Below are 23,856 nucleotides of genomic sequence, written 5' to 3' on the forward strand. Positions count from 1 at the left end.
ATTCGATAAATGTTTTTGAACGTGTCCCCTCTGTTTCAGTCGAGTGTAAAAAGAATTTAAATTCAGAGAACTGTCAATTTCGACATAACTAGAAACCTCACGCGAGGAGGATTGACTGTTCGCCCTCTCCATACCAGGATCGATGGAAGACCTTTTTTAGCGCGATCGGAGGTTCAAACACAATATTAAAGCCTGAAACATCCTCTCCACGCGACATTTGGCTTCTTAATAGTGTCGAAGGTTACCACCTTGTTGTCTTCTACCTTTACACACAGTCACGCTAACTCACTCACTAGTAAAATTTATCCAGTGTGCAGTTGAACAGTCGGATTAATTTGACGATCATATCTTCATTTAAATTAAACCGTCCCCCTAAAGCGAGGTCAACTTTGTACGACGTTTCACTCCGGTCACGAAGAAGTGCCCGTTTTCTCTTTTTATGCATTTTAAGCTTTAATCTAATTTTACGCTATTCAAGCTTTTTCGCCCTAAAACTAGTATTAAGCTGGGATTTGCAGACTCCAAAGTGAGGTCTGAATACAGAAATATTATATAGGCGAAACAACCAGTCTTTTAAGGTGACTCGACCCAGTTATTTTGTGAGTGTACCATCCTACTTTGAAGCTCTCTGGTATCCCCACCTTTACTTTGATCGTAAGTCTAACATATAGCATGGATAACATATAGATCAATCTACAATATAGCATAAAATTTTTGGCGATCGGAGTAAACGTCACGTGGTTATAGTGCCTCGCCTCTTTGGGGTCTGAGTCGAAATTCTGGTGTTGCCGGCATTTTTTCGTGAAAATCTCTCAGCTACATATAGTGCGCATTAGTGCTTTACGTTGAACAGAGTTTCACGAAAATCGCAAAGACCCAATGCGAGAAATTCAGCGGTTTCCAAATTTAGGTCATAATTTATGTGAAAATGATAAGCAAACTTTACACGATTATATCTAATAAACTATGAGATTTATCCCTTTATTTTGGGAATCTTTATAACAGACGGGTCCTTGCAAGTGAGCAAAAGGCTTTAGGGCCTTATAAATGCGCGCGATTTCGAGCAATGCAAACAAACATACGCCGCTCCCCAAAATAGTTTTGACACTCATCCAAGATGGCCGGCCGTAACGCAAAGTGCTCGATTTCGGCTGACTTTTAAACCTGGTGCATGTTCCTTTTTTTGGAAGGGGTGGTGGGGTGGCGGAGGATAACTTTCGCTTATCGTTTAGTTGATGGCTTCTAACTCTCCTAGTTGCAGGAAAACGGCTTTGAAAAGTCGCCAGCAGTTTATTATCAACATGTTTAATGCACATATATACCATTATGATTTACTTGATTTTAAGTTCCTTCGATAAAAACTGCGCTCCCAAGATCAACAGAGGCAATTGACCCACATATTTACATCGGACTGCAGCTAAGGGGACCTTAAATAGTTTGGTTATTCCCCCGACAACTGGTACCTCTCAGGAGGGCTAGAGGTGGCATCTTTATCAACTAGGACTACAGTTTCACTTTCACGCACCACAGTACTGGAGTCGTCTGCCGAGTGCTGTGACACCCGAGCCTCTTCCGAAGGTAACGCTTCTTCGACTTTCGGAACGTCTTCGGTTGATGTTTTGTCTATCGGTTCTTCTTCGGGAAGAGAACCAGCTGGTAAATCTTTTTTAGAGTCTTCAGCGTTTTTTGTTGGCTCTTTCTTTGTCACTTCTACTAAATTATTTTGTTCATTTTTTGTTCTTTGAGGTGACAACATTTGCTCTGACGCCGTTGGAGCGGCTTCGGTATCGGAGCCCGAAGTTAGATCGGTACCCGTATCAGTTCCCGATGATCCTTTCGGTTGATTTAAGATTGAAGTATTGGATGATGACGTCTGGAAACAGAGGGACAGGAAAAGTTATTGTCAATCACCTAGCACATCAAGACGCTTCTGTCTTCCTTTTTGACAAGACGCGCTAAAATGCATGGCGCAAGACTGATGGCAAACTTGTAAGGCAAACGATGTTAAAGTTAATCAGTATAGTTTACTGCGATCACAATAAACAACTTTTCTACGATATCGTATTTCAATAATTGGGCAAGAGTTTGTACTTTAATCATAACCTAACACAAAATCCTCACATATGATTGACTATCATCTGCCCTGATATTGGCATTAATAGGGCAGTGCAGGAGGAGCATTGTTTGAAGAAAAAAGGACGAACACAGCATTGTATGGAACACATTTTGACATTGCTCTTAGAAATCATGCATTGCGCTTGCAACCTACAGATTGGTCAGTAATCTGCTAGCAGATAACTGACTAATCCGTAGGTTGCGCTGGTTTCCAAAATTAACTGTAGGCTCTAAGCCAATGAGAAGACAGATAGTAAGCACCATGTATAAAAGTGTTAAACTCTTATGATTCCAGACCGAATTAGACTCCACTGGGCCATGTGACCACGATAAGCTATTAGATACCCCTCCCCTAAGCCAACATCAACACTTACTTCGCACTCAAGGCGACACTCAGGGCAAAATTTTGGCTTAGGGGAGGGCCAAACTATTCACTAAAATGCTTTAGAAAAGAAATTTTGATTTCTTGACCGTCCGTCAGGAGTGTATTTCCAATTATTGTTGGAACAAGGCACTACAATCAGGAGCATAAGTACTGACGAAACGTGTCATGAACAGAAAATCACCTGAGGTTTGACGTACTGCTGGCAATATTTTAAAGCCTGTTCCAAAACTGAAGAGGATGATTCTGAATTATCAGCCATCAATTCGAGTGATTCTCCTGAAGTAGACTACGAACAAGAAAAACAACAAAACGCATCATTAGACATCCATCATCACGAGAAACCGCGAGCAGTATATCCAATCACGAACCAAGGATCGAGGATACGGCACTTTATTCAGTAGAATGTGAGAATTCCTTCGCAGTCAGTCGCGTGGCTAAACGGGCAGGCTTGGAGAGACCTTGAAACAGTGAACGGGCCAACAGCAGGGCTGTCACTAATATTTCAAGTTTCCGGGTTTATACAACTCGTAGGTGGGGAATCAAACAGCTACGCATTTCTTTATTTCTTTTCTCTTTCTTTAGTTGGGGAAGTCCCCAGCTCCCAGCCCTTTATGACATCCCTGCAAAAAGGAAGTAAGAGGCGGGCGTTTCCCTTCGTAAAGCAGTATTTTCGCTTACGTGATTTGCTCACACGCGCGACAATCTTAAGGGAGCGCTGACAGTCGCTGACAGAAGACGTTCCGACTTTCAACGACAATTTTTAGCGCAACAGACCGTTGCAATGTTGCAAAAATGTTACAACCATTCGAAACGATGTCGCAACAATGTTGAAATGCTGCGTTACTCTAAAAATCGTCGTTGCGACTTGTTCCAAGTAACTTCACCTTAATACTTCACAAATAACTTGAACTCTGCTTCCCTCTTAAAATACCTTATGACGCCGAAGGGTAAGGTATGAACTATTGCGACCAGAAATATTGGAAAGACTCGGAGATAAGTGATTCATTCTCGCTCTTATCGCCCACCGGCTTGGCGAACAAACTAGCGAGGAAAATGGAAGTCAAAAGGAACGGGAACTAAAGGGAGTCTAACAGCTTTCTAACTAAAATTCACTTACTTTGGAGGCTACAAACATTTCAAACGCCTGTGTTAGCAAACCTTCCGTCACCTGCAAAAGAACAAAAATAAACTAACATTTCAGTCCCACTGCCAAGACTTCTGCGTGAGAGGTAGGATAAAAATTCACCAAGAGGTGTTAATGACAGGCTATAAAAGGGGGAAGGTGGCAAACCAAAGTGAAAGGTGGTTTGGTTGACATAAAAATAGGCCAAGGTTGACAAAAACGGTCAAAGTTAAGACCAAAGTACAGCGGTACGAAGCGACTTTCCTCTCTAGTTAATCAATAGTGTCATACACAAGTGCCATGAATGCTATGAATGGATACTTCTCTGGAAGTGAAGAGCTTATCAAAGTTAAGACATACCTTTACAGACGGCTCGTATTTTTGTGCAGTTTTCCAGCACTCATACACGTCCATGACCAGCTGGGAAAGGGCAGATGTCCCCGCCTAAAGTAAGAGAGTACACCGGATAATAAGACGGCGTACAAAAGTGATATATTCGCTACCCAACCCCAACCCCTTGCGGTAGCAGGCAACAAATCCCCCGCGGTTTCAATTTTCGCACCCGCACTAGAACATGAATGGTCGTAAACAGACCAACGGCAACTAAAGAATGTTGATCAAGTACTCGTCTGCCCAAAAAACTACATGGACTAAAACAAAACGATAAGACAGACTTTACCTTGGGATCCTGATCGGAGACTCGTGCTTTAATGATTTTCAGTGAATACTCAAAAGCCTGCAAATAGATTCATTTATCAAAGCAGTGAGTGAACAGGTACAAAATACACTGACGCACGCCATCATTAGAAACTGAAGCCGTTTCGGCAGTTCCGTTTGTGCAAGAACATGAAAGGAAGAAACGGTCGCGAGTGTACAGTAACTTCATGCTCATGGGTACTGGGAACAGGAGTTTAAGCAGCGACGTTTTTGAGAGACACACGCCAACCGGAAGTGGACTTTTTGCAATCTTGGGCCATGATTTTGAACAAATTTTCCAGCAGATCGTCTCTTTCAGAGTAAAGACACTTAGCAATACAAATTTGGCAGCATCAAACCTTATTAAAAGGGAAAAGGACTCACTTCCGGTTGACGTGCGTCGCTCAAAAACGCCCTTGCTTAACCCTTTAAGCCCCAATACCCACATACAAATTCTCCAAACTGGTCTCTATACATTTTCATAAAGAATAAGTAAAGAGAATTTGATAAAAGATCAAGGCATTTTCTCTTTGTGATCATTTCATTAATTCTCATAACCATTTCTCTTGAAAATCTATGGATATCCTTAGGAGAAAATTGATAAAATGAAAGCCTTCCTTTTAAATCAATTTTTAATGTCATGAATCATGTTTCTTAATAGTTTATTGATAATCAATTTGCGATGTCATATATTCTATATGCAAATAGTTTCTTAATAATTGTTTATTGACAATTCTTGAGTAAATTTTTTTCTTTTTTTTTTGATCACCTGTACTGTTAATGTCTTTTAAAAGCCCCCATGGGGAGTTGACAATAAAATTTGTATTGTATTGTATTGTATTGTATTGTATTGTATTGATGTTGATCACTATTGGGACTTAAAGGGTTACACTCCAGCAAACCACAGGCTACCCTAAACCATAGTTATTAGAGGAGACTGGTTATGAAAAGCGGCAAACATCAATGATAAAAACAACAGTGCTGCAGTTTATGTTGGAAGCACCCTGAAAGTGCACAATCCTTTGTTTTCTGTTGGCAAATTGTTACGGAATAAATTAATGCAACGTTTTTATTGGTCAATACAATCAAAATGATAGGAATTCTTTTGAACGTTGTGCACTTTCAGGTCCACAAAAACATATAACAAAGGAGTCTGACGGCTTTCATAACCATTCCACGCAATTAACTATGCCTAAACCGCCACAATTTACTACCGTTTCAAAAACAATTTGATCGTTTGATTTTCTACAGTAAAGCGCAGAGCAGTACTGCCCCTAACCACATTAGGATAGTGCTAAACTTTCCCACGGCATGGTTTCTGTATTCATATTGGAAAGAAGGGACATATTACTGATTTAAATATTGACAGTTTCCTATTCTCTATTACAATATATTCTTCATAGTGATTTTCTCATTCTCACCTTTCTTGCTAAATAGTGACGCTCGTTATCTCTCAGGTATTTCCTGGAAAAGTAAAAAGAAAGAAAAACGAGATTTTTTAGGCCAAAGAAGAAAGTAAGGAAGGTCTGTGTAGAGGAATTCGAAGGTTTCAAAGACGGTAACAAAACATATATGGCTTTGGTTCTGTGCAAGGAGTTAAAAGCGCACCAATCATGTGAATTATGCTCGGCTTCTTAAAGCCATTAATACTCCTCCTCTCGACCCTTTAATTACGCCCTTAAATCATTTTGTTTGAGACAGGGTATAAGCATCTCATTTTCAACTCTCTCCACTCGACGTTCGACATATTACATCGAGTACAATCAGTTCGTTCCTCGAGTTCTGTCGTTTACTCTAGTCTCTTGGTAAAGTTGACCTGAAGAAATGGTACCGACAAGAATGAAAGATTACTTACTTGCCCTGCTCCGGTGTTCTGTAGAGAAGATTGTGGGTAAGTATCAGGGTGTCCCACTCGTTTAACTCGCACAAGACTTCAAGTAACAAGGCAACTGACTTGTACGTATGAGTACAGAAGCACCCCGGCCTAAACACAACAAATACACCCCATCAATTGGCCACTTTGAAGTTGCACGGGAGACCGGGTCGAGATGGCTTTCAAGTGCATTGTGGGACTGTTTTGGGAGACGTCTTTTCAACAAGGCGGTAAATTCGTCCCCCAAAACAGTCCCACAATGCACTTTGACAACCACCTCGACTCGATCTCTTGCGAAACCTCAAAGTGGCGAATGTAGGGAAATTATAGAATAAACATCGTCACAGGCATACTACCTTATACAACGACTAGAAAAGGAGAAATCTTGGAGGCAACTAATCTTGAACTTATTTCAGTCAAACCAGTAAGGTTTGCAAAAATCAAGATATTTTACTTACTAAAGCTCAGGCTAAAGAAAAGCATTCCTGTATGCAAAATTTGGTGGGTATAGAGTTCTAAAGTAAAGAAACTAGTTGACGTATGAGAAAGTTCGAGAGAAAAGGCAAACATTAGACGGACCCTTCTTTCGCGTGGTTAATCGGCTGAACCGCATGGTATCAACAAAGGTGACATTGACTAACAAGATATATAGTCAACTTTGTCCGTCTTAAAGAGATGTTTATCTTATAGAAAGTCAACTGAAACGAGAAAAGTAAGGCAGGGACAAGTTCCAAGTGTCCGTTTTAGACAGATGTCCGTCTTATAGAGGGTTAACTATGAGGAGTAAAGAAAGGCAGGGACCAAATCTTGGTGTCTGTTTTAGCAGGGTGTGTGTCATGTGGTGTGTCAGAGAAAATGATTGTAGATCGGCAAGGAACAACTGTAGGTGTCAACTTAAAGGAATTGTCTTTCTTTAAAAGTTTCCGTTAAGAGAGATTTAACAATAGTAGGGTTAGCTTTAGGGATCGGCAAGAAAAATCGTCATTGTTTTACCTGTCAATATCCTCTTCAGGAATTCTCCAAAATGCCTGTAAAATAAACAAAACTAAGATATAAACAATAATAGTAGGTATAAAGCTATATTTGCCACACTTTTGGATAGCTTCATCTTAAAGCATGTGTTATTTTAGTCAAATGCTGTGTCAACCTCAAATTGTCTAATAATTCCTTTTTAACCGTCCTATAAGATTTCAGGAGATAAAACGGTGGAAAGTTTCTCTAAAAAGGAAATGTTTAATTACGTATAGAAAAATCTTTGACATGCAGTAGAGTACATAACGTACTAACCGAGAACAAATTTGTCTTGCTTTTCTCGTTGAAGACCCCTTGATGGGGAAAGTTAAATTTCTTGATCTGTCTTGTGTTGCTACCAAACAACAAATCACGAGATGCACTTGTCTCCTAAAGAGGAAAAACATTTGCGCAAAAATAAAATGTCAGTTTACCTGGACTGAGAAATCTATTTTCCGTTTCCGCAAAAGTAATACTAAGTATCTCAAATATTTTATTTCGCGATTACCGCCACCAGAACTAGCGACCAATCGTAGTTTACCTTGCGCTGCTGGCGCGTATTTCCCGCGCATTTCACGTTGCCAGCATGATTTCCCACACTTGGTTGTAGTCCCGTGTACTACATGTACACGCTCTATTACATGTTCTATTACATATTCTACTACATGTTCTATTTCTGGCGCTCGACCGTCGTCACACAACTCTCCAGCGTTGCGTAACGAAACAAAAGGGTCGTAAGGGAGACTAACTTACAAATGATTTGTCTGAGCTTTTCATCATTTCGTTGGTTCTTACTACACATGTTTATGACACAAAGCAGTTGTTAGATTACCTTATGTTCTGGCGAGTAGTAGTACACATACGCCAGGCGATAGCGTGATTTGTGATGTTGAGGAAACCTTCGCAAGCAATACCCCAAAGCATAAATACACCGATCCATCAGCTCTTTCTTTTTAGCCTGCTGTTCGGCTGTTAATGGCGGAGGCTTATTTCTCACTGCTTGAGGGCACTGAGCCGGCGATGACTCGCTGTCAGCAGTTGAGGTCGCAGGATTGCTTGTTGTTTCTGTGGATTCACCTGCTTTGATATTCTCTGTAGTAGCAGTAGATACCGCGTCAATCTCCATTTTATCACTTTTAGTATCCACTTGCTCCTTGAAATCTTTTTCCTCAGTTGCCATTTCAGTGTCTGTACTATCCGTCAACACTTCAGTCGTTTCGTGTGGTTTTTCATCAGAGGCACGTTTTTCAACTTCTGGAGTCTTTGACTTCTCTATTTCTTCTTGGAACATGGTTGTTTCCTCTAATTTACTAACATTTGCATCGGAATTCTCCTCTTTCGAAGGCTGAGAGAATTTATTCTCTGATAATTCATTTAGTTCAGAACTTTTTGCTTCTTTATTTTCCTTGCACTTCTCCTCCGCGGTGTTTTTCTTTGAGTCGTCAATTGCGGGTTGATAAGTACCCAGTCCTTTCACCTCGGAGACAAGTGCAGAGGGAGCCTGGGAGCTATCCGATGTCTGCTCCACAGAAGACACATCATTAGAAGAAACACTCATTTCTACTTCCATTGGAACCGGAGCAGGCGATGACGCCTTGCTCGGCTCTGTCGTTTCTGCAGAACTCACTTCTGCAGCACTGTATTTTATTGTCTCTGTGACATCACTCTTAGCGTTTGAAGAACTAAGGTCCTCTTTGTGTGTGGGCTCTGATAGAGTCACTGTATCCGCTCCACTAACTGACTTGGAGGCCTTAGTATCTCCATGTTTTGAATCCTCAAAAACGTTGCTCATGAACGATTCTAAAAAATAATTATAATAATAATATGAATGTCATAAATCCTCTCCCCCACTTTGTCGTTTAAAGGCTTCGACTGAAAATTATCCAAATCAGATTACATTTGGTTCGCTAAGACTATCTTTAATAATAAACGATTGTGAGCGTAGATTTCGATTACAGGACAAACTCAGGACAAAAAGTGATGTTTTGCCTAATCCAGCTTCGTTCCCAGGGTCTCTCTTCTAGGGGACGAGAGTCCCTGGGAGCGAGAATGTACCCAATCGTGATCTTGAAAATCCCAAGTGGGATTGTTGGGTAAATGGACTTTAATCTCAAACTAGACAGCACTGAAAGTAAAACCCTGGAAGTCATGTAGTGCCGGCAGTTCCTCTTACAACATGTACTAACTTCTAGACTGCGAGCAGTCTGTCTTTTCTCTTAAGATCCGTCGAGTTCTCAGCCATGGTACGTTTTGGCACAGAGAACGCTTTAAGCCAAAAAAGGACTGGGGCGAGACGAGAAAATACGGATCTCTTACTTTTCTTCCGTCTCGGGCTTACGCCCTCGTTTCTCGCGGCTCGCGGCTTCGTCGCTCGCCGCTCGCGCGTCCTACCCTAGCGACTTTGAAGAAAATAAGAGACTGCTCGCAGTCTAACTAACTTCAGACCCCGCCAACCTGACTGATCAGGATTAATAGGAAAATATCGCGGTAACCTTCAATAAATACCCCGCCATTTTTACTTTTGCACACGCGCTCGACGATTTCTAAAGGGAAAATAGAAGGTCTGTGAACAGACTACAGAAGGAAAAACAACAACAAACCTTCGCCTCCTCCCAGGCAATTCGAAAAAATAAACATGAGGAAAATGGAGACGATAAAGTCGAAATATGATTAGCACTCTCTTTTTCTCTCTCTCTTTCCACTCTCCTCAGAGAGGAGAGTACAGTAATATTTTTCCAACCCGACCTGAGGTGTATGTAGGGAAGACTTAACAAACCTGAAGTAGTGGACTCTGTCCTGTATACCGTTCCGGGTGCCGTATCAGAGTCAAATTCAGGGTGATGAAAGGGTCCTTGCAAGGCTCCCTGAAGGTGCTCCTCAAGAACACTCACATCTACATCCGGGTACTTGCTAAAAAGAAGCTTCAGAACTGATACATGGATGCGGAAATAAATCTGCAAAAGGTGCCGAGAAGTTTAAATGGCATAGTCTACATACTGTATCTCAGAAGGGAATATGATACCTAATGAACCCTACACACTAATGAAACCTCATCTGGAATAGACCTTTTCACCGTTTTTTCAACTTTTGATCTGGACAAGCAAGGGAAAATCCGTTGACACCACTGAAAATAGCGCACTAAAATTAGTAAAACTGCCACGTTTAAAAGTGATGCGTCTTAAGCGAGCGAACATATAGCTCTGCAAAGGTTCGAAAATTTACAGACGTTTGTACGGTGGGGGGTAAGTTTGTGCCCCACACCCCCACCATACAGACGTCTGTAAAATTTCGCGACTTTTAGGAGTTATATCTTCGTTAGTTTTCAACAAATCACTTTCAAATTTGGCCATTTTATTGATTTAAACGCACTCTTTCAAGGGGAGTGGACGGATTTTCCCTTACTTGTCCACGTCAAAAGTTGAACAAAAAACCGCGGAGAGGTCTATTTTTCTATTTTTAACTAGGAATACGTGAATCGCAGAGCCTCGCGAAGCAGAAGTTACGGGTCTGAAGTAGAAAGAAAGGGAAAGAAGTCAATAAGGAAAAGAAAAAAATATATATATCAAAAAAACAACAACACAAAATGTTAGTTTCTGTTACCTCCAGTGCTTCTAGTGAATGATCAGGTGGACTGTAGTAAGAAATTTTTCTCGGGTAACTTGAAATATCGTCATCCAAATATTTTGCACTCTAAAGAATAAAGAACAGACAAGAAAAAAGTCATGTAAATAGTGAACAAACCACTGAATTAAGTTTCACTTTTAAGGTTACGAGTTAGAAGTAAACATCATTTTCTCTAATAAAGAGATGTTTGAGACATTTTCGAATAACCGCGGCATTGTTGTTTCCTTAGTTCTATAAAATAATGCTCTATGTTAATGTCTGTACTAACCCTTAACCCTTACGATTTCTCTGCTCAGCAGATCAGCACTCTAAAAACTGCGCCCCCTTACGGCGGCAAAACACCCTCTCCAAGCATAATACAACTGTTCGAGCCTAAAAAGTTTTCACATTTTTCGTGAAGCACCCGACAGACTTAAGAAATGCCTACATGTTCATTTACCTTTTGATAATGCTCAAGATAGATGCCAGGAGGTTTTTGAAGCTTTTCTGAGATCTTTCCCAAGATATAGTGATGAAGCCAAGCTTCACCATCTTCAATACCCAAAGCAGAGGTAAAGCATCGCTCGGATAACAACAACATCTCGTCACGTCGCTGGACTAACGCCGCACGACTGTCTGATGACATTTCGTCTTTATCAAACTAGACAAAAAGAACAAATGTTGAAAAAATAAAAACAGCTCCGGAAAAAATTTTTGAACGGACAAAAAACTTGCACGGTTTTGACTTTTGTTTACACGAGACCCGCGGAACTGTGTTAGTTTTTTAACGACAGACAATACTGCAATCTGTAACACAAGTTGCAAAGTTCCGTGGAAACGGGTTGCACAAGTAAAAATAATCGTCCGTTGAAAAATTTGTCCGGAACCGTGTAAACGCAGCCTGCGAACTGCAGACTTATTTCCGGTCGTCGCTTCTCTCCGTGTAAACGGGCTCTTACAACATACATTTTGACACGCATTCTAACCATAAAATTCACCAATCAACCCTGACGAAACTACCAGTTCTTTTTCATTAACGTTTCTCTTTTCATCATCAATTATTACCTGTATCCCGCCATTACGAGAAAACTATACTGTATTTGTTTTTACTTAATGAGTACAAAAGTAGCGATGAGTACGTACCTGGTTGAGCTGCCTGGAAGCATGGGAATATAATACGTAGCAAAGTGTCCCGTACTGTAGAACAAAAATGAGACAGTGATTTTTTTTTATCGAACAGTATTCAGTATGATTAAAATACTTAGTTCATGTGTTGTTTCTTTAGCCAGAGCAGCGAAAAATGCAAAAAAAGATGTTCAACAAACCTCCTCCCACAAACTGCTGTTTGAACCGTCAATCTCCAACGCTCTTTTGAAACATCTGAAAAGAAAGGGGTATAAAATAAACCTCATTATGTATAACCAAAGAAATAAAAAGAATTTCTATTACTGAAATCTAAATATTTACAGCTTTTGGTCTTAGATCTGAATGTTTTTACGGGAATTTTTGTTTTTGCTCGTCGTAGATTTCGATATGATTGAACTGAAGATTCGCGCAAAATTGTAATCTTCGAATTAATGGAACAAACAAATATTGTTCTATTTTGTTCCTTTTTATAAAGAAATGTCAAATAGATGGCTACTTGGAATAAGACATTTCTCGTGTTTTGTTCGAGTTACAGCCTCCACAGAAGTGTCATAACTTTTGTCTAACATTACAGGCCGCTATAAAATGTGACCAAGTAGGTATCAAGCCAGAAACTCAAAAGAAGGAGATACACAAAAGGGCTCAAGACAACTTGTCCTGAGTTGTCCTTTGTTTTTTTACGCAACTGAGAGGAAGTAAACGACTAAAGCCGCATAGCAGGGATTAACTGACTTCAACTTCATGCCATAACTTACAATTGATAACAAAGGCTGTAAATTTTTTATCATGCGATTAGAAGAAGTGAATTATGGACTTACCTAAGAGCAGAAACTGCAAGTTTTTGTATCGGTCCTTCACTTTTGGGCTCACACTGGAAAACAGAAAACACATTTATGTGAAAAGCAATATATATAGTAAAAATAAATTAGACAGGAACTCTCGACGTAGCCTAAATGACTGAGAAATGACCTTCACATTGTTGATGCAAATCGCGCTAGGAAGAACCTCTGCGATGAAGAACCCAACCTAGTTCTCAGGTTCTTCTACTTCTTGTCCCCCGGAGCGCGAGAGGACGAGTAGTAGAGGACCCTGGGGACGAGGTTGCGCCCCAAACAAAATTTGTAGCACTCCTTACAATCTAGCTCTGAGCCCGCACGCAATGAAAAATATGCATCTCTTACGCTAAAGGTGTAGGAAAAAGGTGAGAATGGAGGGAGAGGCCTACAATAAGCTTAACTCTAAAACATATGCCTACGCTCCGGGAACGTATTTGACTCTGTGATCACATGTTATTCTGGTATATGCGCAAATATTAATACCGCCGACCACAGGGAAAACTCGTCGTTTCCTTCGTGTCATTCTATTCAGTAACGAACACGACATGAAGTGAATTTTACGATAAAAGAAGAAAGAGAGTGGTATAAATTACCGCATTTAACTTGTTCTCTAGTCTGCTCTTCCGAGCGAGAGCCATGGCGGCCCATGTGTCCGCTCTGTCAGGCTGAACTGACACATCGTGCATATAGAACTTCAGGGCTTTGCTGAAAACATACAAACAAAATCGATCAAGCTTTATAAATGTTTGATAGGTTAGTATTTCAAACATGCAGAGCATCAATAGTGTAGCTGGGATCTCCAGTTGGAAGAAGTAAGTTTATGGGGGGGGGGGGGGGGGTGCAGAGGAATGAGTTTGGTGATGTACAAATTTCCGAAAATTTCAAATCACAGTCTATCAGGCAGTTAGTAAAAATTGCAGAAAATCAACCAACAGACAGGAATTCCATGCGTGAAAAATCATTCGCTATGCCTTTCCATGCTAAGAGTGCCTAGTATTAAAAGACCAAAGGCTGCCACGTTGCCAGCACTGATCAAGACGTTTGATTCGAATGAGTCAAACGTTACAGCTACATTGTATATCAGAGGTTAATATATCTACTTTGAGGAATATCCCTATACTGGCTGCAAACTCATTAAAGATTTATTTTGTGGTTTCTTGAATTCTCTCAAATATATTTTCTGGGATGCTGCGTAAATTTCTAAAAGCTTTCAAATTTTCTGAAAGGTGAAATCAACCAAAGACAACAAAGAATAATTTAAAATGGGGAAGATGTTGTTCAAACGACAAACTTTTAGCCCTCTAGTAGCTTCCGTAAATTGACAAATACATCACCTATATGACAAATACCTGAATTCTTTGTTCTTAAAATAGAAGTCAGCCAGTAAATAGAAGATTTCGCTAATCACAGGTCTGCAAAAATAAACAAAAATATTGAGTAAAATCAAAGGAGTATGGGAAAAAAACGCATGACCAGTTACAGCAAAAAAAGAAGTGAAGGATGTGTTATCAGTATTGACCTGAATATAAAATGTAATGTACAGCACAGTTGCTCTGTTATAAGCAATTCTTATTAAATTGTGCCTGTTAATCCCCGGGGGAGAGGGACCCCACATTAAAGGGGCGGGGATGCTCGCGTCTCGCTTAGGGGTGTAAATTTCGGATTTTGGTCCTACTTAGGGTGTTCTGGGCAAAACGCCATTATATTTAGCCGTAAAGGTCTCTTTTAGGGTTGCACGCGAAGAGATATTAATAAATTATATATTTTCAATTCGTTTTATTTGCTCGATTCTTTAATCAAAGTTTAAATTGTCTCTTTATATGATCTTTTAGGGGTCAAAAAAGGTTGAGCCACACCCAGATTGGTCTCCTTTATGGGTTTAATTCAAAACTTTCGGCAAGCATCCCCGCCCCTTTCATATGGGGGACCCCCAGGGCTGTTGTCCTTTTAAGCCTTAAGGGTGAACAGAATCAAATTCCTTCTCGTCATGACAACGCTTTATAAATCAGAGTGGTCCCAAATTTAATGACACGATTAACAAGATAAATTTAATCAATACTTTAACAACTTCTCTTTTCTCACCACTACTTCAAAGCACAGGGACAGCAATTTTTATAATCGGCGTAAAGGACTAATATAAAATGGGAGATAATAGCGTACCTTTTGACACCATTAAGGTGATCAGGCAATTTTGGGACTGGTTCATCTCCACCCTCGATAAACGACTGCACACTTTCGAAACTAATAGCTGGAAGGAAAAAATAAAGCCAATTTTAAGACAAGACACTATTACGTAAAGCCCATTACACCACTAAACTCGATCAGCAAGCTCTTTATAACTTAACTTTATAACTTTATTTGATTTACCTTAAAATACACATAACGATAAAACAAGACAGTTACACAAAAGCAAATGAAAGTGGCGAGGAAGCCCAAAAAGAAACCATGAGGCTTATAGACATTGGGCTCCCTCAGAGTAAAAATAAAGTTAACAGTAACAGTAAGGCCAGGATCGAAAGTAAAATACAATGAGGGTAAGTATAAATTAACTAATTACATATTAGCTACAATGCAAAGCAACACTAGCAAAAGGGCACTCAAGGAGCCCTGCAATTCCTCGCGGGCCACCCCGTAGGTCACATACTGAAGTGGGAGAAGGCCGATGGCCAACTCGCTCGAGTTTAACTTTGCCTAAATGATTTTTAGCCAAATAAAAAATATATCACACAACATCCCATGATTGACCAAAACATTCAGTCCTCTCGATTATTGTAATTAAGTACCTTCAAGTTCTTGTTGTGGAATCACCATTGTAATCCTTCGAAGAAGATTCTGCACCTGCAAGATTGGACACGAGAATCACGAGATCGGTCAGTGAGATAAAAATTGATTTTAATTACTACAGATTATTTCTTTGGTTTGGTTTTACTGATTTAAAAACTATTCTACCTCCTACTGCATGGTAGGCGTTTCAAAAGAAAAGAGGAGGGGCGCACCAGAACGGCCCAAACAATGTCTCTAACATAGGCGTTTCGCTCCTGCTCCAAGAGGCCTCTTTGTGCCGAAGGGAGGCTGGGGCGGGAAAAAAAGAAAGCGCGCGGGCGAGATGGGAAGGTTTTTCTCTTCCCATCGTCCACCGCGCGCTTATTGAACAAAAGTAGCAAGGCTGATTTTACAGTCGGGAATATATATATATTTTTTGTCACCAATATTTCGGAAGCCACGCGCGCTTACTACTTTTTATTGGAAATACCCAGCGGGAGTCCTTTTGGGGAGGAGAGAGAGTAGGCGTTCCGCTCCTCCTCTATCTCTTTGGGACATTGGCCACACCGGCTAATTTGCCCATTTAGTTTGTCGCCAAAGGCTAAACAGAAGGCAGCAAATAGTCTCACCTCTGCAGAGATGGTGTTCGCTTTGCTGTCAAAAGTGGGTAGTTCAGGTGGCTTGAAGTAATCAAACACTACTACCGAGTTACTCCAAGTTAAAGGAAGCTGTGAAGAAGACCAATGGAAAATTAAAAAAAACCTTAATACTTCTTCAAGAACTGCGAAAAATAAAAAAGACAGGCATTGAAAAGGCAAGACACTTTTTCAGCAGCCGCAGTCAAACTTGGGGTAAATGGAAACCTTTCATGCTAACTTGTCCACCTAAAATAGCAACTGCTTCACGTGGCGTCATCACTTACAACAGTAAAGTGAAATAAACTTTGATCGAAAATTTGTACAGTAAAACGCAATTTAAGACTGAAAATTCCAACAATACGTTGGAATACGTAAGTTCTAATACAAGAGAAGAAATTTTTGTTTGATCAGAAGAGTGCTTTCTCCCATTGAATAAAGGGCGAGAGATCGTTTAACTATCCAAAAAAAAAAAAAATGAGAAGAATAGCGTACAAGTGAACGTGATGGATTACGATAGGTTGTTGCCACAAAAGGTTTTGACCTAACTGTGAAAAGAGCTAAAAAAGAAAGAATCGATGAGAAAAAGCTCACCTGCGATGAATTGTGTTCCAAGAGACCACGAGCCTAAGTGAAAAGAAAGTTTAAATGAGGTAAATATATTACCTTTTAATTTCAACCACGCGAATGGCAGCAAAGATAATAATAGCAAGATTAATTTTTAAAAAAGACAAAACAAATAACAAAACCCCTTCGTTATTGAGGTTTTAGCCACTGTATTTGGCACGAAGGTTTTATTTCTCCTGTGGCGTTGCAAAGGCAGAAATGAGAATGTTCACTTCACAATTTTATCTTCAGACCCTGAGGGTTGGTCCGGCCCCGGGCATAACCCACGAATCCTGCTCTACAGTCCAGCGGTTTACTGGTTTACCAACCCTACCGTTTTTCTCTATTGATTGAATAAACAATTGACAAAGGGCGGAACTATTCGCATACCTTGGCCTTCTTAGATGGATGTCCATACAAACACAAGAAACACTGTTCTAAGTCACGGACAAGCTCCTGGTGTAAACAAAACAAATCAGAATACCATACAAGTGCCGTCAAATATGCCTTACAAAAACAGGAAAATGGACAAGACTTTGCTTATTCAAACATAAAACATTTCACCAAACGAATTTGACTTCTCCTTTTCCTCAATATTTCGAAATAAATATCCCTTTCTCAATTTCTAAATACAATTGAAAAGAATTTATACGAATTCGTTGGTTGACCTTCCCTACACAATCAGTATTTACAGAATCATTTATAGGTTAACAGGAAAGAATAACTCAAGTAATATGGGACGTTTATAGCCTTTTGTAGGTTTTAACACTGTGGGGTAAAACAAACGCCGGCACCAAAACGGAAAATATTTCTAACGGGAAACTGCCTGTTAGTGTTATTTGCTTTTGTCACAATTTTCTTCTGCCCACACCCCTTTTTTGAACGCCTGGAACAACCTGCCAATCCTGACGTTGGTAACAAAGCGTTTCATGAAAGTAACGCACTTACAAAATGATACAGTGCTAAATTGTTACCATAGATGACTCGTCCCAAGCCGTCTTCATAAAAGAGAGCTTAAGATGTGAGGACGGCGACGGAGGCGAAAACGTCGCTTTAAAAGTGATTTCGCGTTCTTTTAATCTTCATTGCGATTATTCCAACTACTTACTCTGTGCAATGCAGGCGAACTCTTCTGGAATTGAATCCCTTAGAACCATATCTAAGTTCGGAAGGAAAAAGAAAGCCTCGTCGTGGCTTGTTTACGTCCTCCTTAGAACGTGAAACTAGGCATTTTCATGTCGTAGTCTTGCAGTGACGGCAAAGAAATGTACAAACAAAAAGCGTGATGCACGTGCAAAGTTGTTGTTTTGCTAACCGAACCTATTGCTTTTTTTATGTTCTCGTCGCCGTTGTCAGATCTCAAGATCCCTAATGCGCGTGACACGCCAGCGCGAGGTGTGATGGGTAGAGAGAAAGCACGAGAGAAAAACCTCATATTCTCCTCTCCCGCCTTCCGATCATCCATTGTTCCCCAACTTGCGCTCCCGTAGCACGCGCGTTATGAAGACGACTGACACATGTAAGAGACAACACAAGAATTCCAAAATAGACAAACCTCTCGGGCGTTGACCACTGGTTTAGCAAGCTCCTTGGTGAGAACTTCTACTTTAAGCAGTAAGAAAGCTCCTTCGTTATTACAACACCAACCACGCCTGAAGAAGACAGTGTTTTCACAGTCAACAACGCAGGCACGCCTAATTCATTCTAAGAACCCTTCTTCCAAATAAGACATAAAACGGTGTTCTTATCACGATTTCGTACACTGGGGTCCACAGGACCCATAGAGAAGCTAGAAGGGGGTCATAAGGTAGAAAACCGCGTCACAATTTTTAGATACATTTAACTCAACGTTTTTACAGGCCTGAGTCTTAGATAATGATGGGTGTTTTCTAAAGACACCATAACCCATTAAATTTTGGCTTATATTGTAAGGGAATGTTCGTATGTGTACGTATATTCATGTACGTTTTGTAATAGGTTTTTTGCCATACCATTTGTATGTTTGTTTGTTTGTTTGAGGTTCTGGTTGCCCTGGCCGCCGTGAACGCTTAAGCTCCCTACCGTTCAACAAAGCGCAAAAAGAAGAGGTTTCCACTAACCTGCCAAGATGTTCATGCGCAGTGCGTAAAAACTTTAGAGATGGTGATAGGTTCTTTACAGGCACGTCACTGATAACACTACTGCTGTTTACGTTATTATTGCTCGTGGGCTCAGGCACTGGAGAGTCGATGGATGGCGGTGCAATCGGGTCACTGGTCGTGGTCGTTTTATCCTCTAACTCAGCATTCTTTTCCTGGCTTTAAAAGGAGGAAAATGAAAACACTTCTAAGCAGAAATACCTCGAGTTACTCTTCTCAATGAATACTAGGTTTTGCTCGGAAAAAAATTCTTACTTTTTCTTAAGTTGAAACACTCATGGATGTTTGCCCTAGAACTCTTAAATATGTTATTCTACAACTGCGTGTATATATCCTGGTATTTGAGAGAGAGTGAGGACGGAATCGACTTGTGTCATATCAACCCTTAAGCTATGCACTTGTTCATAATGCGGATAATGTCTTAATCAGAAGGTCAGAACATCAATCCAACACTGTTTTATAGCTGTGAGACGAGGGAGACTAAAACCACCCCCCCCCCCCCCCCCCTTATTATCCTGTATCGTATAGTTTTGGCCGTACGCAGGCGTACTGCGTTCTGGTGAACTGTGGCCATGTGACTCCAACTCTAATTTCACTGGAATTATAATCCTGGGAAAAAAATCCGACGGTGAAGGACGGTGATGCACAAGCGGTGATGATATTCGTAATTACCATCTGTAATTTTGGGGTGCCTACTTCTGGAAAATACCTTGCAGTTCTCCCCCCTCCCCCCCCCCCCCCCCCCCAACCCTATGCAATATTGAAACTCCGGGGAAATCCTGGGTACAGGCGTCCACCGTTGTTTGGGAGCTTGGGAGAGGTTGGGCATGTGTGATTTAACAAAAGCCCCACAAATGCAGATTTATCCCCAGACTTTTGTCCACGATTGTAGTTAGTACTAAGCCCTTTGATATGATCCAGTCTATGAAGCGACACTTGCGAACACTTACTGTTTAATGATCCGGTAAAGTATAACCCAGGGTTTGGCAGTTGCTAGTGGCGGCTCAGAGCTGCTCTCAGATGAATTCATGGAAGCTTCTAGGACCTGTTTGAAGAATAGTACGAATTAAATCTCTCCGCACGTAAAAGATCAAGAACGAACTGAAAACCAACACGTTTGCTTCTAAGAGCGAAGAATCATCGTCATTATTATAAGTATTTTTTCCGTTATTATTTACCGACATTCAGACAGGATTTGCCCCTCCAGCAGAGCTGATACCAATGGGGGTCCTGATAAATTAAAATTTTATACATAAGAATATAACAAAACTGAAATCTTTCAGGTCAACATTGTTGGCCAGAACTTACTACAGAGAGACCTTGAAAATTGTACATGCATTAAGATATCATTTTGTTCTATATTTCTTTTCAATTTCATATATCCTAGTAGTCTTTATTGGTCCCTGTTTTTGATGAAAAGTTTAAGCATTACTCACTTTGACGATATTGTGAGTAAGTCTGCTGAGTTTGTCTTGAGAAATCTTATCCAACACATCCTTACACTCCAAAATACTCCTAGGGGAAAAAAAAAGATTTCACGTCAATTCTTCCATATTTTATTAATTTATTCATTTCAAAGAGAAATGATAAATACGCTGTACATTGAAAGTAGTAAACGCCGTATGTTTAATTTGTTTAGAGTTTAGTTAAACATAGTCAAGAGTTGTTTATTAACGGCTGTCTGAAATTTGCAAAAGGAGCCCAAGCCTCTTTCAATTGAAGTTTGACCCTAACCTGTCTTGTTCTTAACCGCATTAATCACAAAAAATACGGTCCTTTCAGGGATGGCTACGCAAGTCCTACTTGGCTTTTAATGAGAAAAACACGTGGTAAAGTAAAGAGATGACAAATATCAGGAACCTGACAAAAAGTTACATTAAAGGTAGTTAAAAAATATCAAGGCCGCTGGGAAGGTATCTATTGTCTTCTACGTAACGAAAGCCACGACGTATTAAAACCTTTATACGTACAGCAAGGTTTTATGACTTACCTATCGATGCATGCAAAGAGTCTAGAGAGAGTTGTGGACCAGGCCTCGCACGGACTCATTTGTGACACTGCCTCATTCAGAGCAACCTCTGAACACGTCAAACATTGCTGTGAAAACAAGTGAAGAAAACGCTTGACTCAGATACTTGAAGGGGCTGTGTCACGGCCGTCTAGTTCATTTTGTTAATAGGGAGCTGAAGCAACAACGACGGCGACCTCAACGAGAGCGGCAAAAATGCAATAGGTTTAGATTGGCAAAACAACAACTCTGCACGTGCATCACGCGTTTTTGTACATTTGTTTGCCGTCACTGCACGAGAACGACGTGAAAATGCCTAATTTCACGTTTCGTGGAGAACGCGAATACACAAGACAACAACTTTATTTTTCTTTTCCTGAACTTCGATGCAGTCTTTTAGAATTTAACTCCAGAAAAAATTGCCAACATTTGACAAACTGAACGGGATGGAATAAGCGCGATAAAGTTTGAAGCAGCGCGACTTCACTTTTTAAGTGACGTTTTCGTAGCCGACGCCGTCGTTGTTGCTTAAGCTCCCTAATGATGACAATAGAGCGTTTTCACTCACGTGGCCAACATATACGCTTATTCATTGGAACAAAAGAAAGTTTTTACATAAGAAAAGCAGGGTTCTATCTAGGATTTATCATTTGGGGGAGAAGTCGTGAGTGGCTGAAGGCGACAAGCCTCCTCGAGGGGTCCGCCCCCCCCCCCCCCCCCCCCTCCTCGGAGATTTTGCACTGAGATGCAATCTGGTGCATTTTGAGACAGAATTTTGAGAAATGTTACAGTGTGTGCACTAACCTCGTTGCGTCTTGATGATTTTTTCGTTATAGTTACTTATATACTGTATTGATGACAATATTTTTTGGGGGGAAGCTGGGCATTTTGGGAGGGAAGCTTCTACTCCTCAAATACCCTAGGTAGAACCATGAAAAGAGTTCAATTCTTGGTAAACCAACATGGCCGCCGTTTCATTGTTTTTGGACACCGAAATGGCCGCCGTGACGTCATTTGAAAACGCTCTATTACACGTTAATATTCGCTATGGAACATAAGAAATTATTTGCGGATGACAATATCACAGCTTTGTATCAAACAAATATGTCTCCCAAGCATTATATCAAACGTTACAAGCAACACAACGAACTTCGTTGAGTTTGGATGGAGAGTCGACAACGTTTGAATTGTACTTGCTTTATGTTTTGGGTTAGTAACTGCACTTGCCCGCAAGTCGACTTCTTTGAAGACTTCCTGACCAATGCCCCACCCAAAACAGATTTTTAGGAAGTCTACTGAGTAACATTTCACCTTAAATTTATGAATATGTGTTATTTACTTACACGAGAGAAGCAGGCAAAAACATCACAAGAGAACAACTTTACAAACCTCGTAGTCCTTGAGTTTAATGAGCGAGTCCTGCAGTAACAGCAACTGAGCCGGTCTTTCAGGTATTGACATGCCAAGTTCGCTGACCTTGTAACATAGTTAGATAATGTACAAAACAAAATCAGTGAGGTCACTTTGATGGGGATAATATTTGGAATGAAGGAACAATTGTTCAACTATTGATTTACATTTGGCTCAAGACTGAAAACTGGTGACTTTTCCCTGATAGCCGAGAGTATTAAGTTCATTTGATTTTTTTCAAAGCTATACATTGTGTTTTTGGCTCTTTTGGCAAGCCACCTATGGCCTGGGACATCAAGGAGCATTCTGTTCAAAGATATGTACAGCTCATGGGCGTAAGAGTATTTGAGTCACTGTGATAATTGATTGGAGGGTTTGCAAATTAAGAAGGTTTGTTGACAAACAAAACGTGAAATAAACTACGCGTTAAAACACATCAGGCATCATACTGCAAATATTCTATGGAGTAGGAGCGTACCTTCGTTTTTGGTTGGGGCTGATAGAGAGTAGGCATCAAGAGCTGTACTACATCTTCATAGTGACCTGACTCATAAAGGCGATGCACCTGAACAAACATACAAGTTAGTGTTAAACAGAATACAACAGCATCTTTGAAACGATGCTAGTTTCTCTTTTGCCTCAAAACGCCCCTTTTTTCTTTATCATTATGCCGTTTTCAGGGTGCATACATGCTTGAATAGTACGACACAATAGCTTATTCATATGCGTAAATGTCCGACCGTTTCTCTCGATGAAAATTTCGTCTCCCTTCCCACTGATAGTTCTTTTCTAAAACAAAATCATGAAAAAAAAGTCACAAAATGTCTATCGTACTGGAACAATGCCTAGTTTAAATGCCTAAGTTTAAACCTGGAGAAGGAAAACATGCATGGAAGAAGAGAAGCGAAAAGAACGTGGAGCAATAAAATCTATCAAGACTGGTCTATTTCCTGCTTAATGTCCAGTAAAGAGGGTAACAAAAAAAGCAAATTTTCTTGCAACATTGCTACAAAACGAGTTCAATAGCGATGTTGAGCGTTTTACCACCCACATCAAACCTGTCTTGCCACAAATCAGGTTGTTAACAGGTTTGAACACGGGTGGTAAAACGGGCAACATCGCTATTCAACTCGTTTTGCAGCAATGTTGCAAGACAAGTTGCAAGTTTTTGTTGCCCGTTTTAACGAAGCTTTTGTGTACATGCCCGGGACCGAAAGGTTGTGGAAACAAAACAAAGCGTTGACGTTGAGTTCCTAGTTTAAGCTCTTTTTGTCCAAATAGTTACCAGATAACAAACTAACTAGCCTGAACTGAGTTCCGTCGTCAAACCCTACAAGTTTTATGGATTAAAAACTTTGTTACTGAAAATAATTTACCTCTTCTAATGACTGACATCTTTGCAGCGATTCAAGTTTTTTCTGAACTTGATCTGAAACACAACAAACACAATTTGAATTCACCTCAGCGCTTAAAGAATTCCTAAACCACGTTATAAATTGACGACGATG

At 40.4% G+C, this 23,856-nt stretch overlaps 1 protein-coding gene across 2 annotated transcripts in view; it reads right to left on the reverse strand.

Annotated features, from left to right (window-relative positions):
- Window positions 1-1,107: 1,107 nt before the first annotated feature.
- Window positions 1,108-23,856, reverse strand: part of LOC140951708 (calcineurin-binding protein cabin-1-like) — a 44,821-nt gene continuing 22,072 nt past the window's right edge. Inside the window, exons 26-56 of one of the 2 annotated variants that reach the window (XM_073401022.1) lie at window positions 23,725-23,777; window positions 22,827-22,913; window positions 22,328-22,414; window positions 20,921-21,027; window positions 20,367-20,445; window positions 19,881-19,975; window positions 18,892-19,089; window positions 18,348-18,444; window positions 17,183-17,248; window positions 16,781-16,813; window positions 16,181-16,279; window positions 15,572-15,626; window positions 14,949-15,036; window positions 14,138-14,200; window positions 13,382-13,493; window positions 12,771-12,823; window positions 12,132-12,186; window positions 11,950-12,003; window positions 11,267-11,467; window positions 10,804-10,893; window positions 9,980-10,157; window positions 8,036-9,003; window positions 7,480-7,593; window positions 7,186-7,220; window positions 6,175-6,303; window positions 5,741-5,783; window positions 4,303-4,359; window positions 3,984-4,067; window positions 3,618-3,668; window positions 2,682-2,786; window positions 1,108-1,873 (exon numbers count right to left, since the gene is read on the reverse strand). In XM_073401022.1, the coding sequence (XP_073257123.1) occupies window positions 1,442-1,873; window positions 2,682-2,786; window positions 3,618-3,668; window positions 3,984-4,067; window positions 4,303-4,359; window positions 5,741-5,783; window positions 6,175-6,303; window positions 7,186-7,220; window positions 7,480-7,593; window positions 8,036-9,003; window positions 9,980-10,157; window positions 10,804-10,893; window positions 11,267-11,467; window positions 11,950-12,003; window positions 12,132-12,186; window positions 12,771-12,823; window positions 13,382-13,493; window positions 14,138-14,200; window positions 14,949-15,036; window positions 15,572-15,626; window positions 16,181-16,279; window positions 16,781-16,813; window positions 17,183-17,248; window positions 18,348-18,444; window positions 18,892-19,089; window positions 19,881-19,975; window positions 20,367-20,445; window positions 20,921-21,027; window positions 22,328-22,414; window positions 22,827-22,913; window positions 23,725-23,777 (3,968 nt within the window). In that variant the 3' untranslated portion in view covers window positions 1,108-1,441. The remainder of the gene's footprint in view (window positions 1,874-2,681; window positions 2,787-3,617; window positions 3,669-3,983; window positions 4,068-4,302; window positions 4,360-5,740; window positions 5,784-6,174; window positions 6,304-7,185; window positions 7,221-7,479; window positions 7,594-8,035; window positions 9,004-9,979; window positions 10,158-10,803; window positions 10,894-11,266; window positions 11,468-11,949; window positions 12,004-12,131; window positions 12,187-12,770; window positions 12,824-13,381; window positions 13,494-14,137; window positions 14,201-14,948; window positions 15,037-15,571; window positions 15,627-16,180; window positions 16,280-16,780; window positions 16,814-17,182; window positions 17,249-18,347; window positions 18,445-18,891; window positions 19,090-19,880; window positions 19,976-20,366; window positions 20,446-20,920; window positions 21,028-22,327; window positions 22,415-22,826; window positions 22,914-23,724; window positions 23,778-23,856) is intronic. The other variant, XM_073401023.1, reaches the window with a different exon arrangement.

The sequence above is a fragment of the Porites lutea genome, chromosome 11, assembly GCF_958299795.1.
Source record: "Porites lutea chromosome 11, jaPorLute2.1, whole genome shotgun sequence".
Lineage (NCBI taxonomy): Eukaryota > Metazoa > Cnidaria > Anthozoa > Scleractinia > Poritidae > Porites > Porites lutea.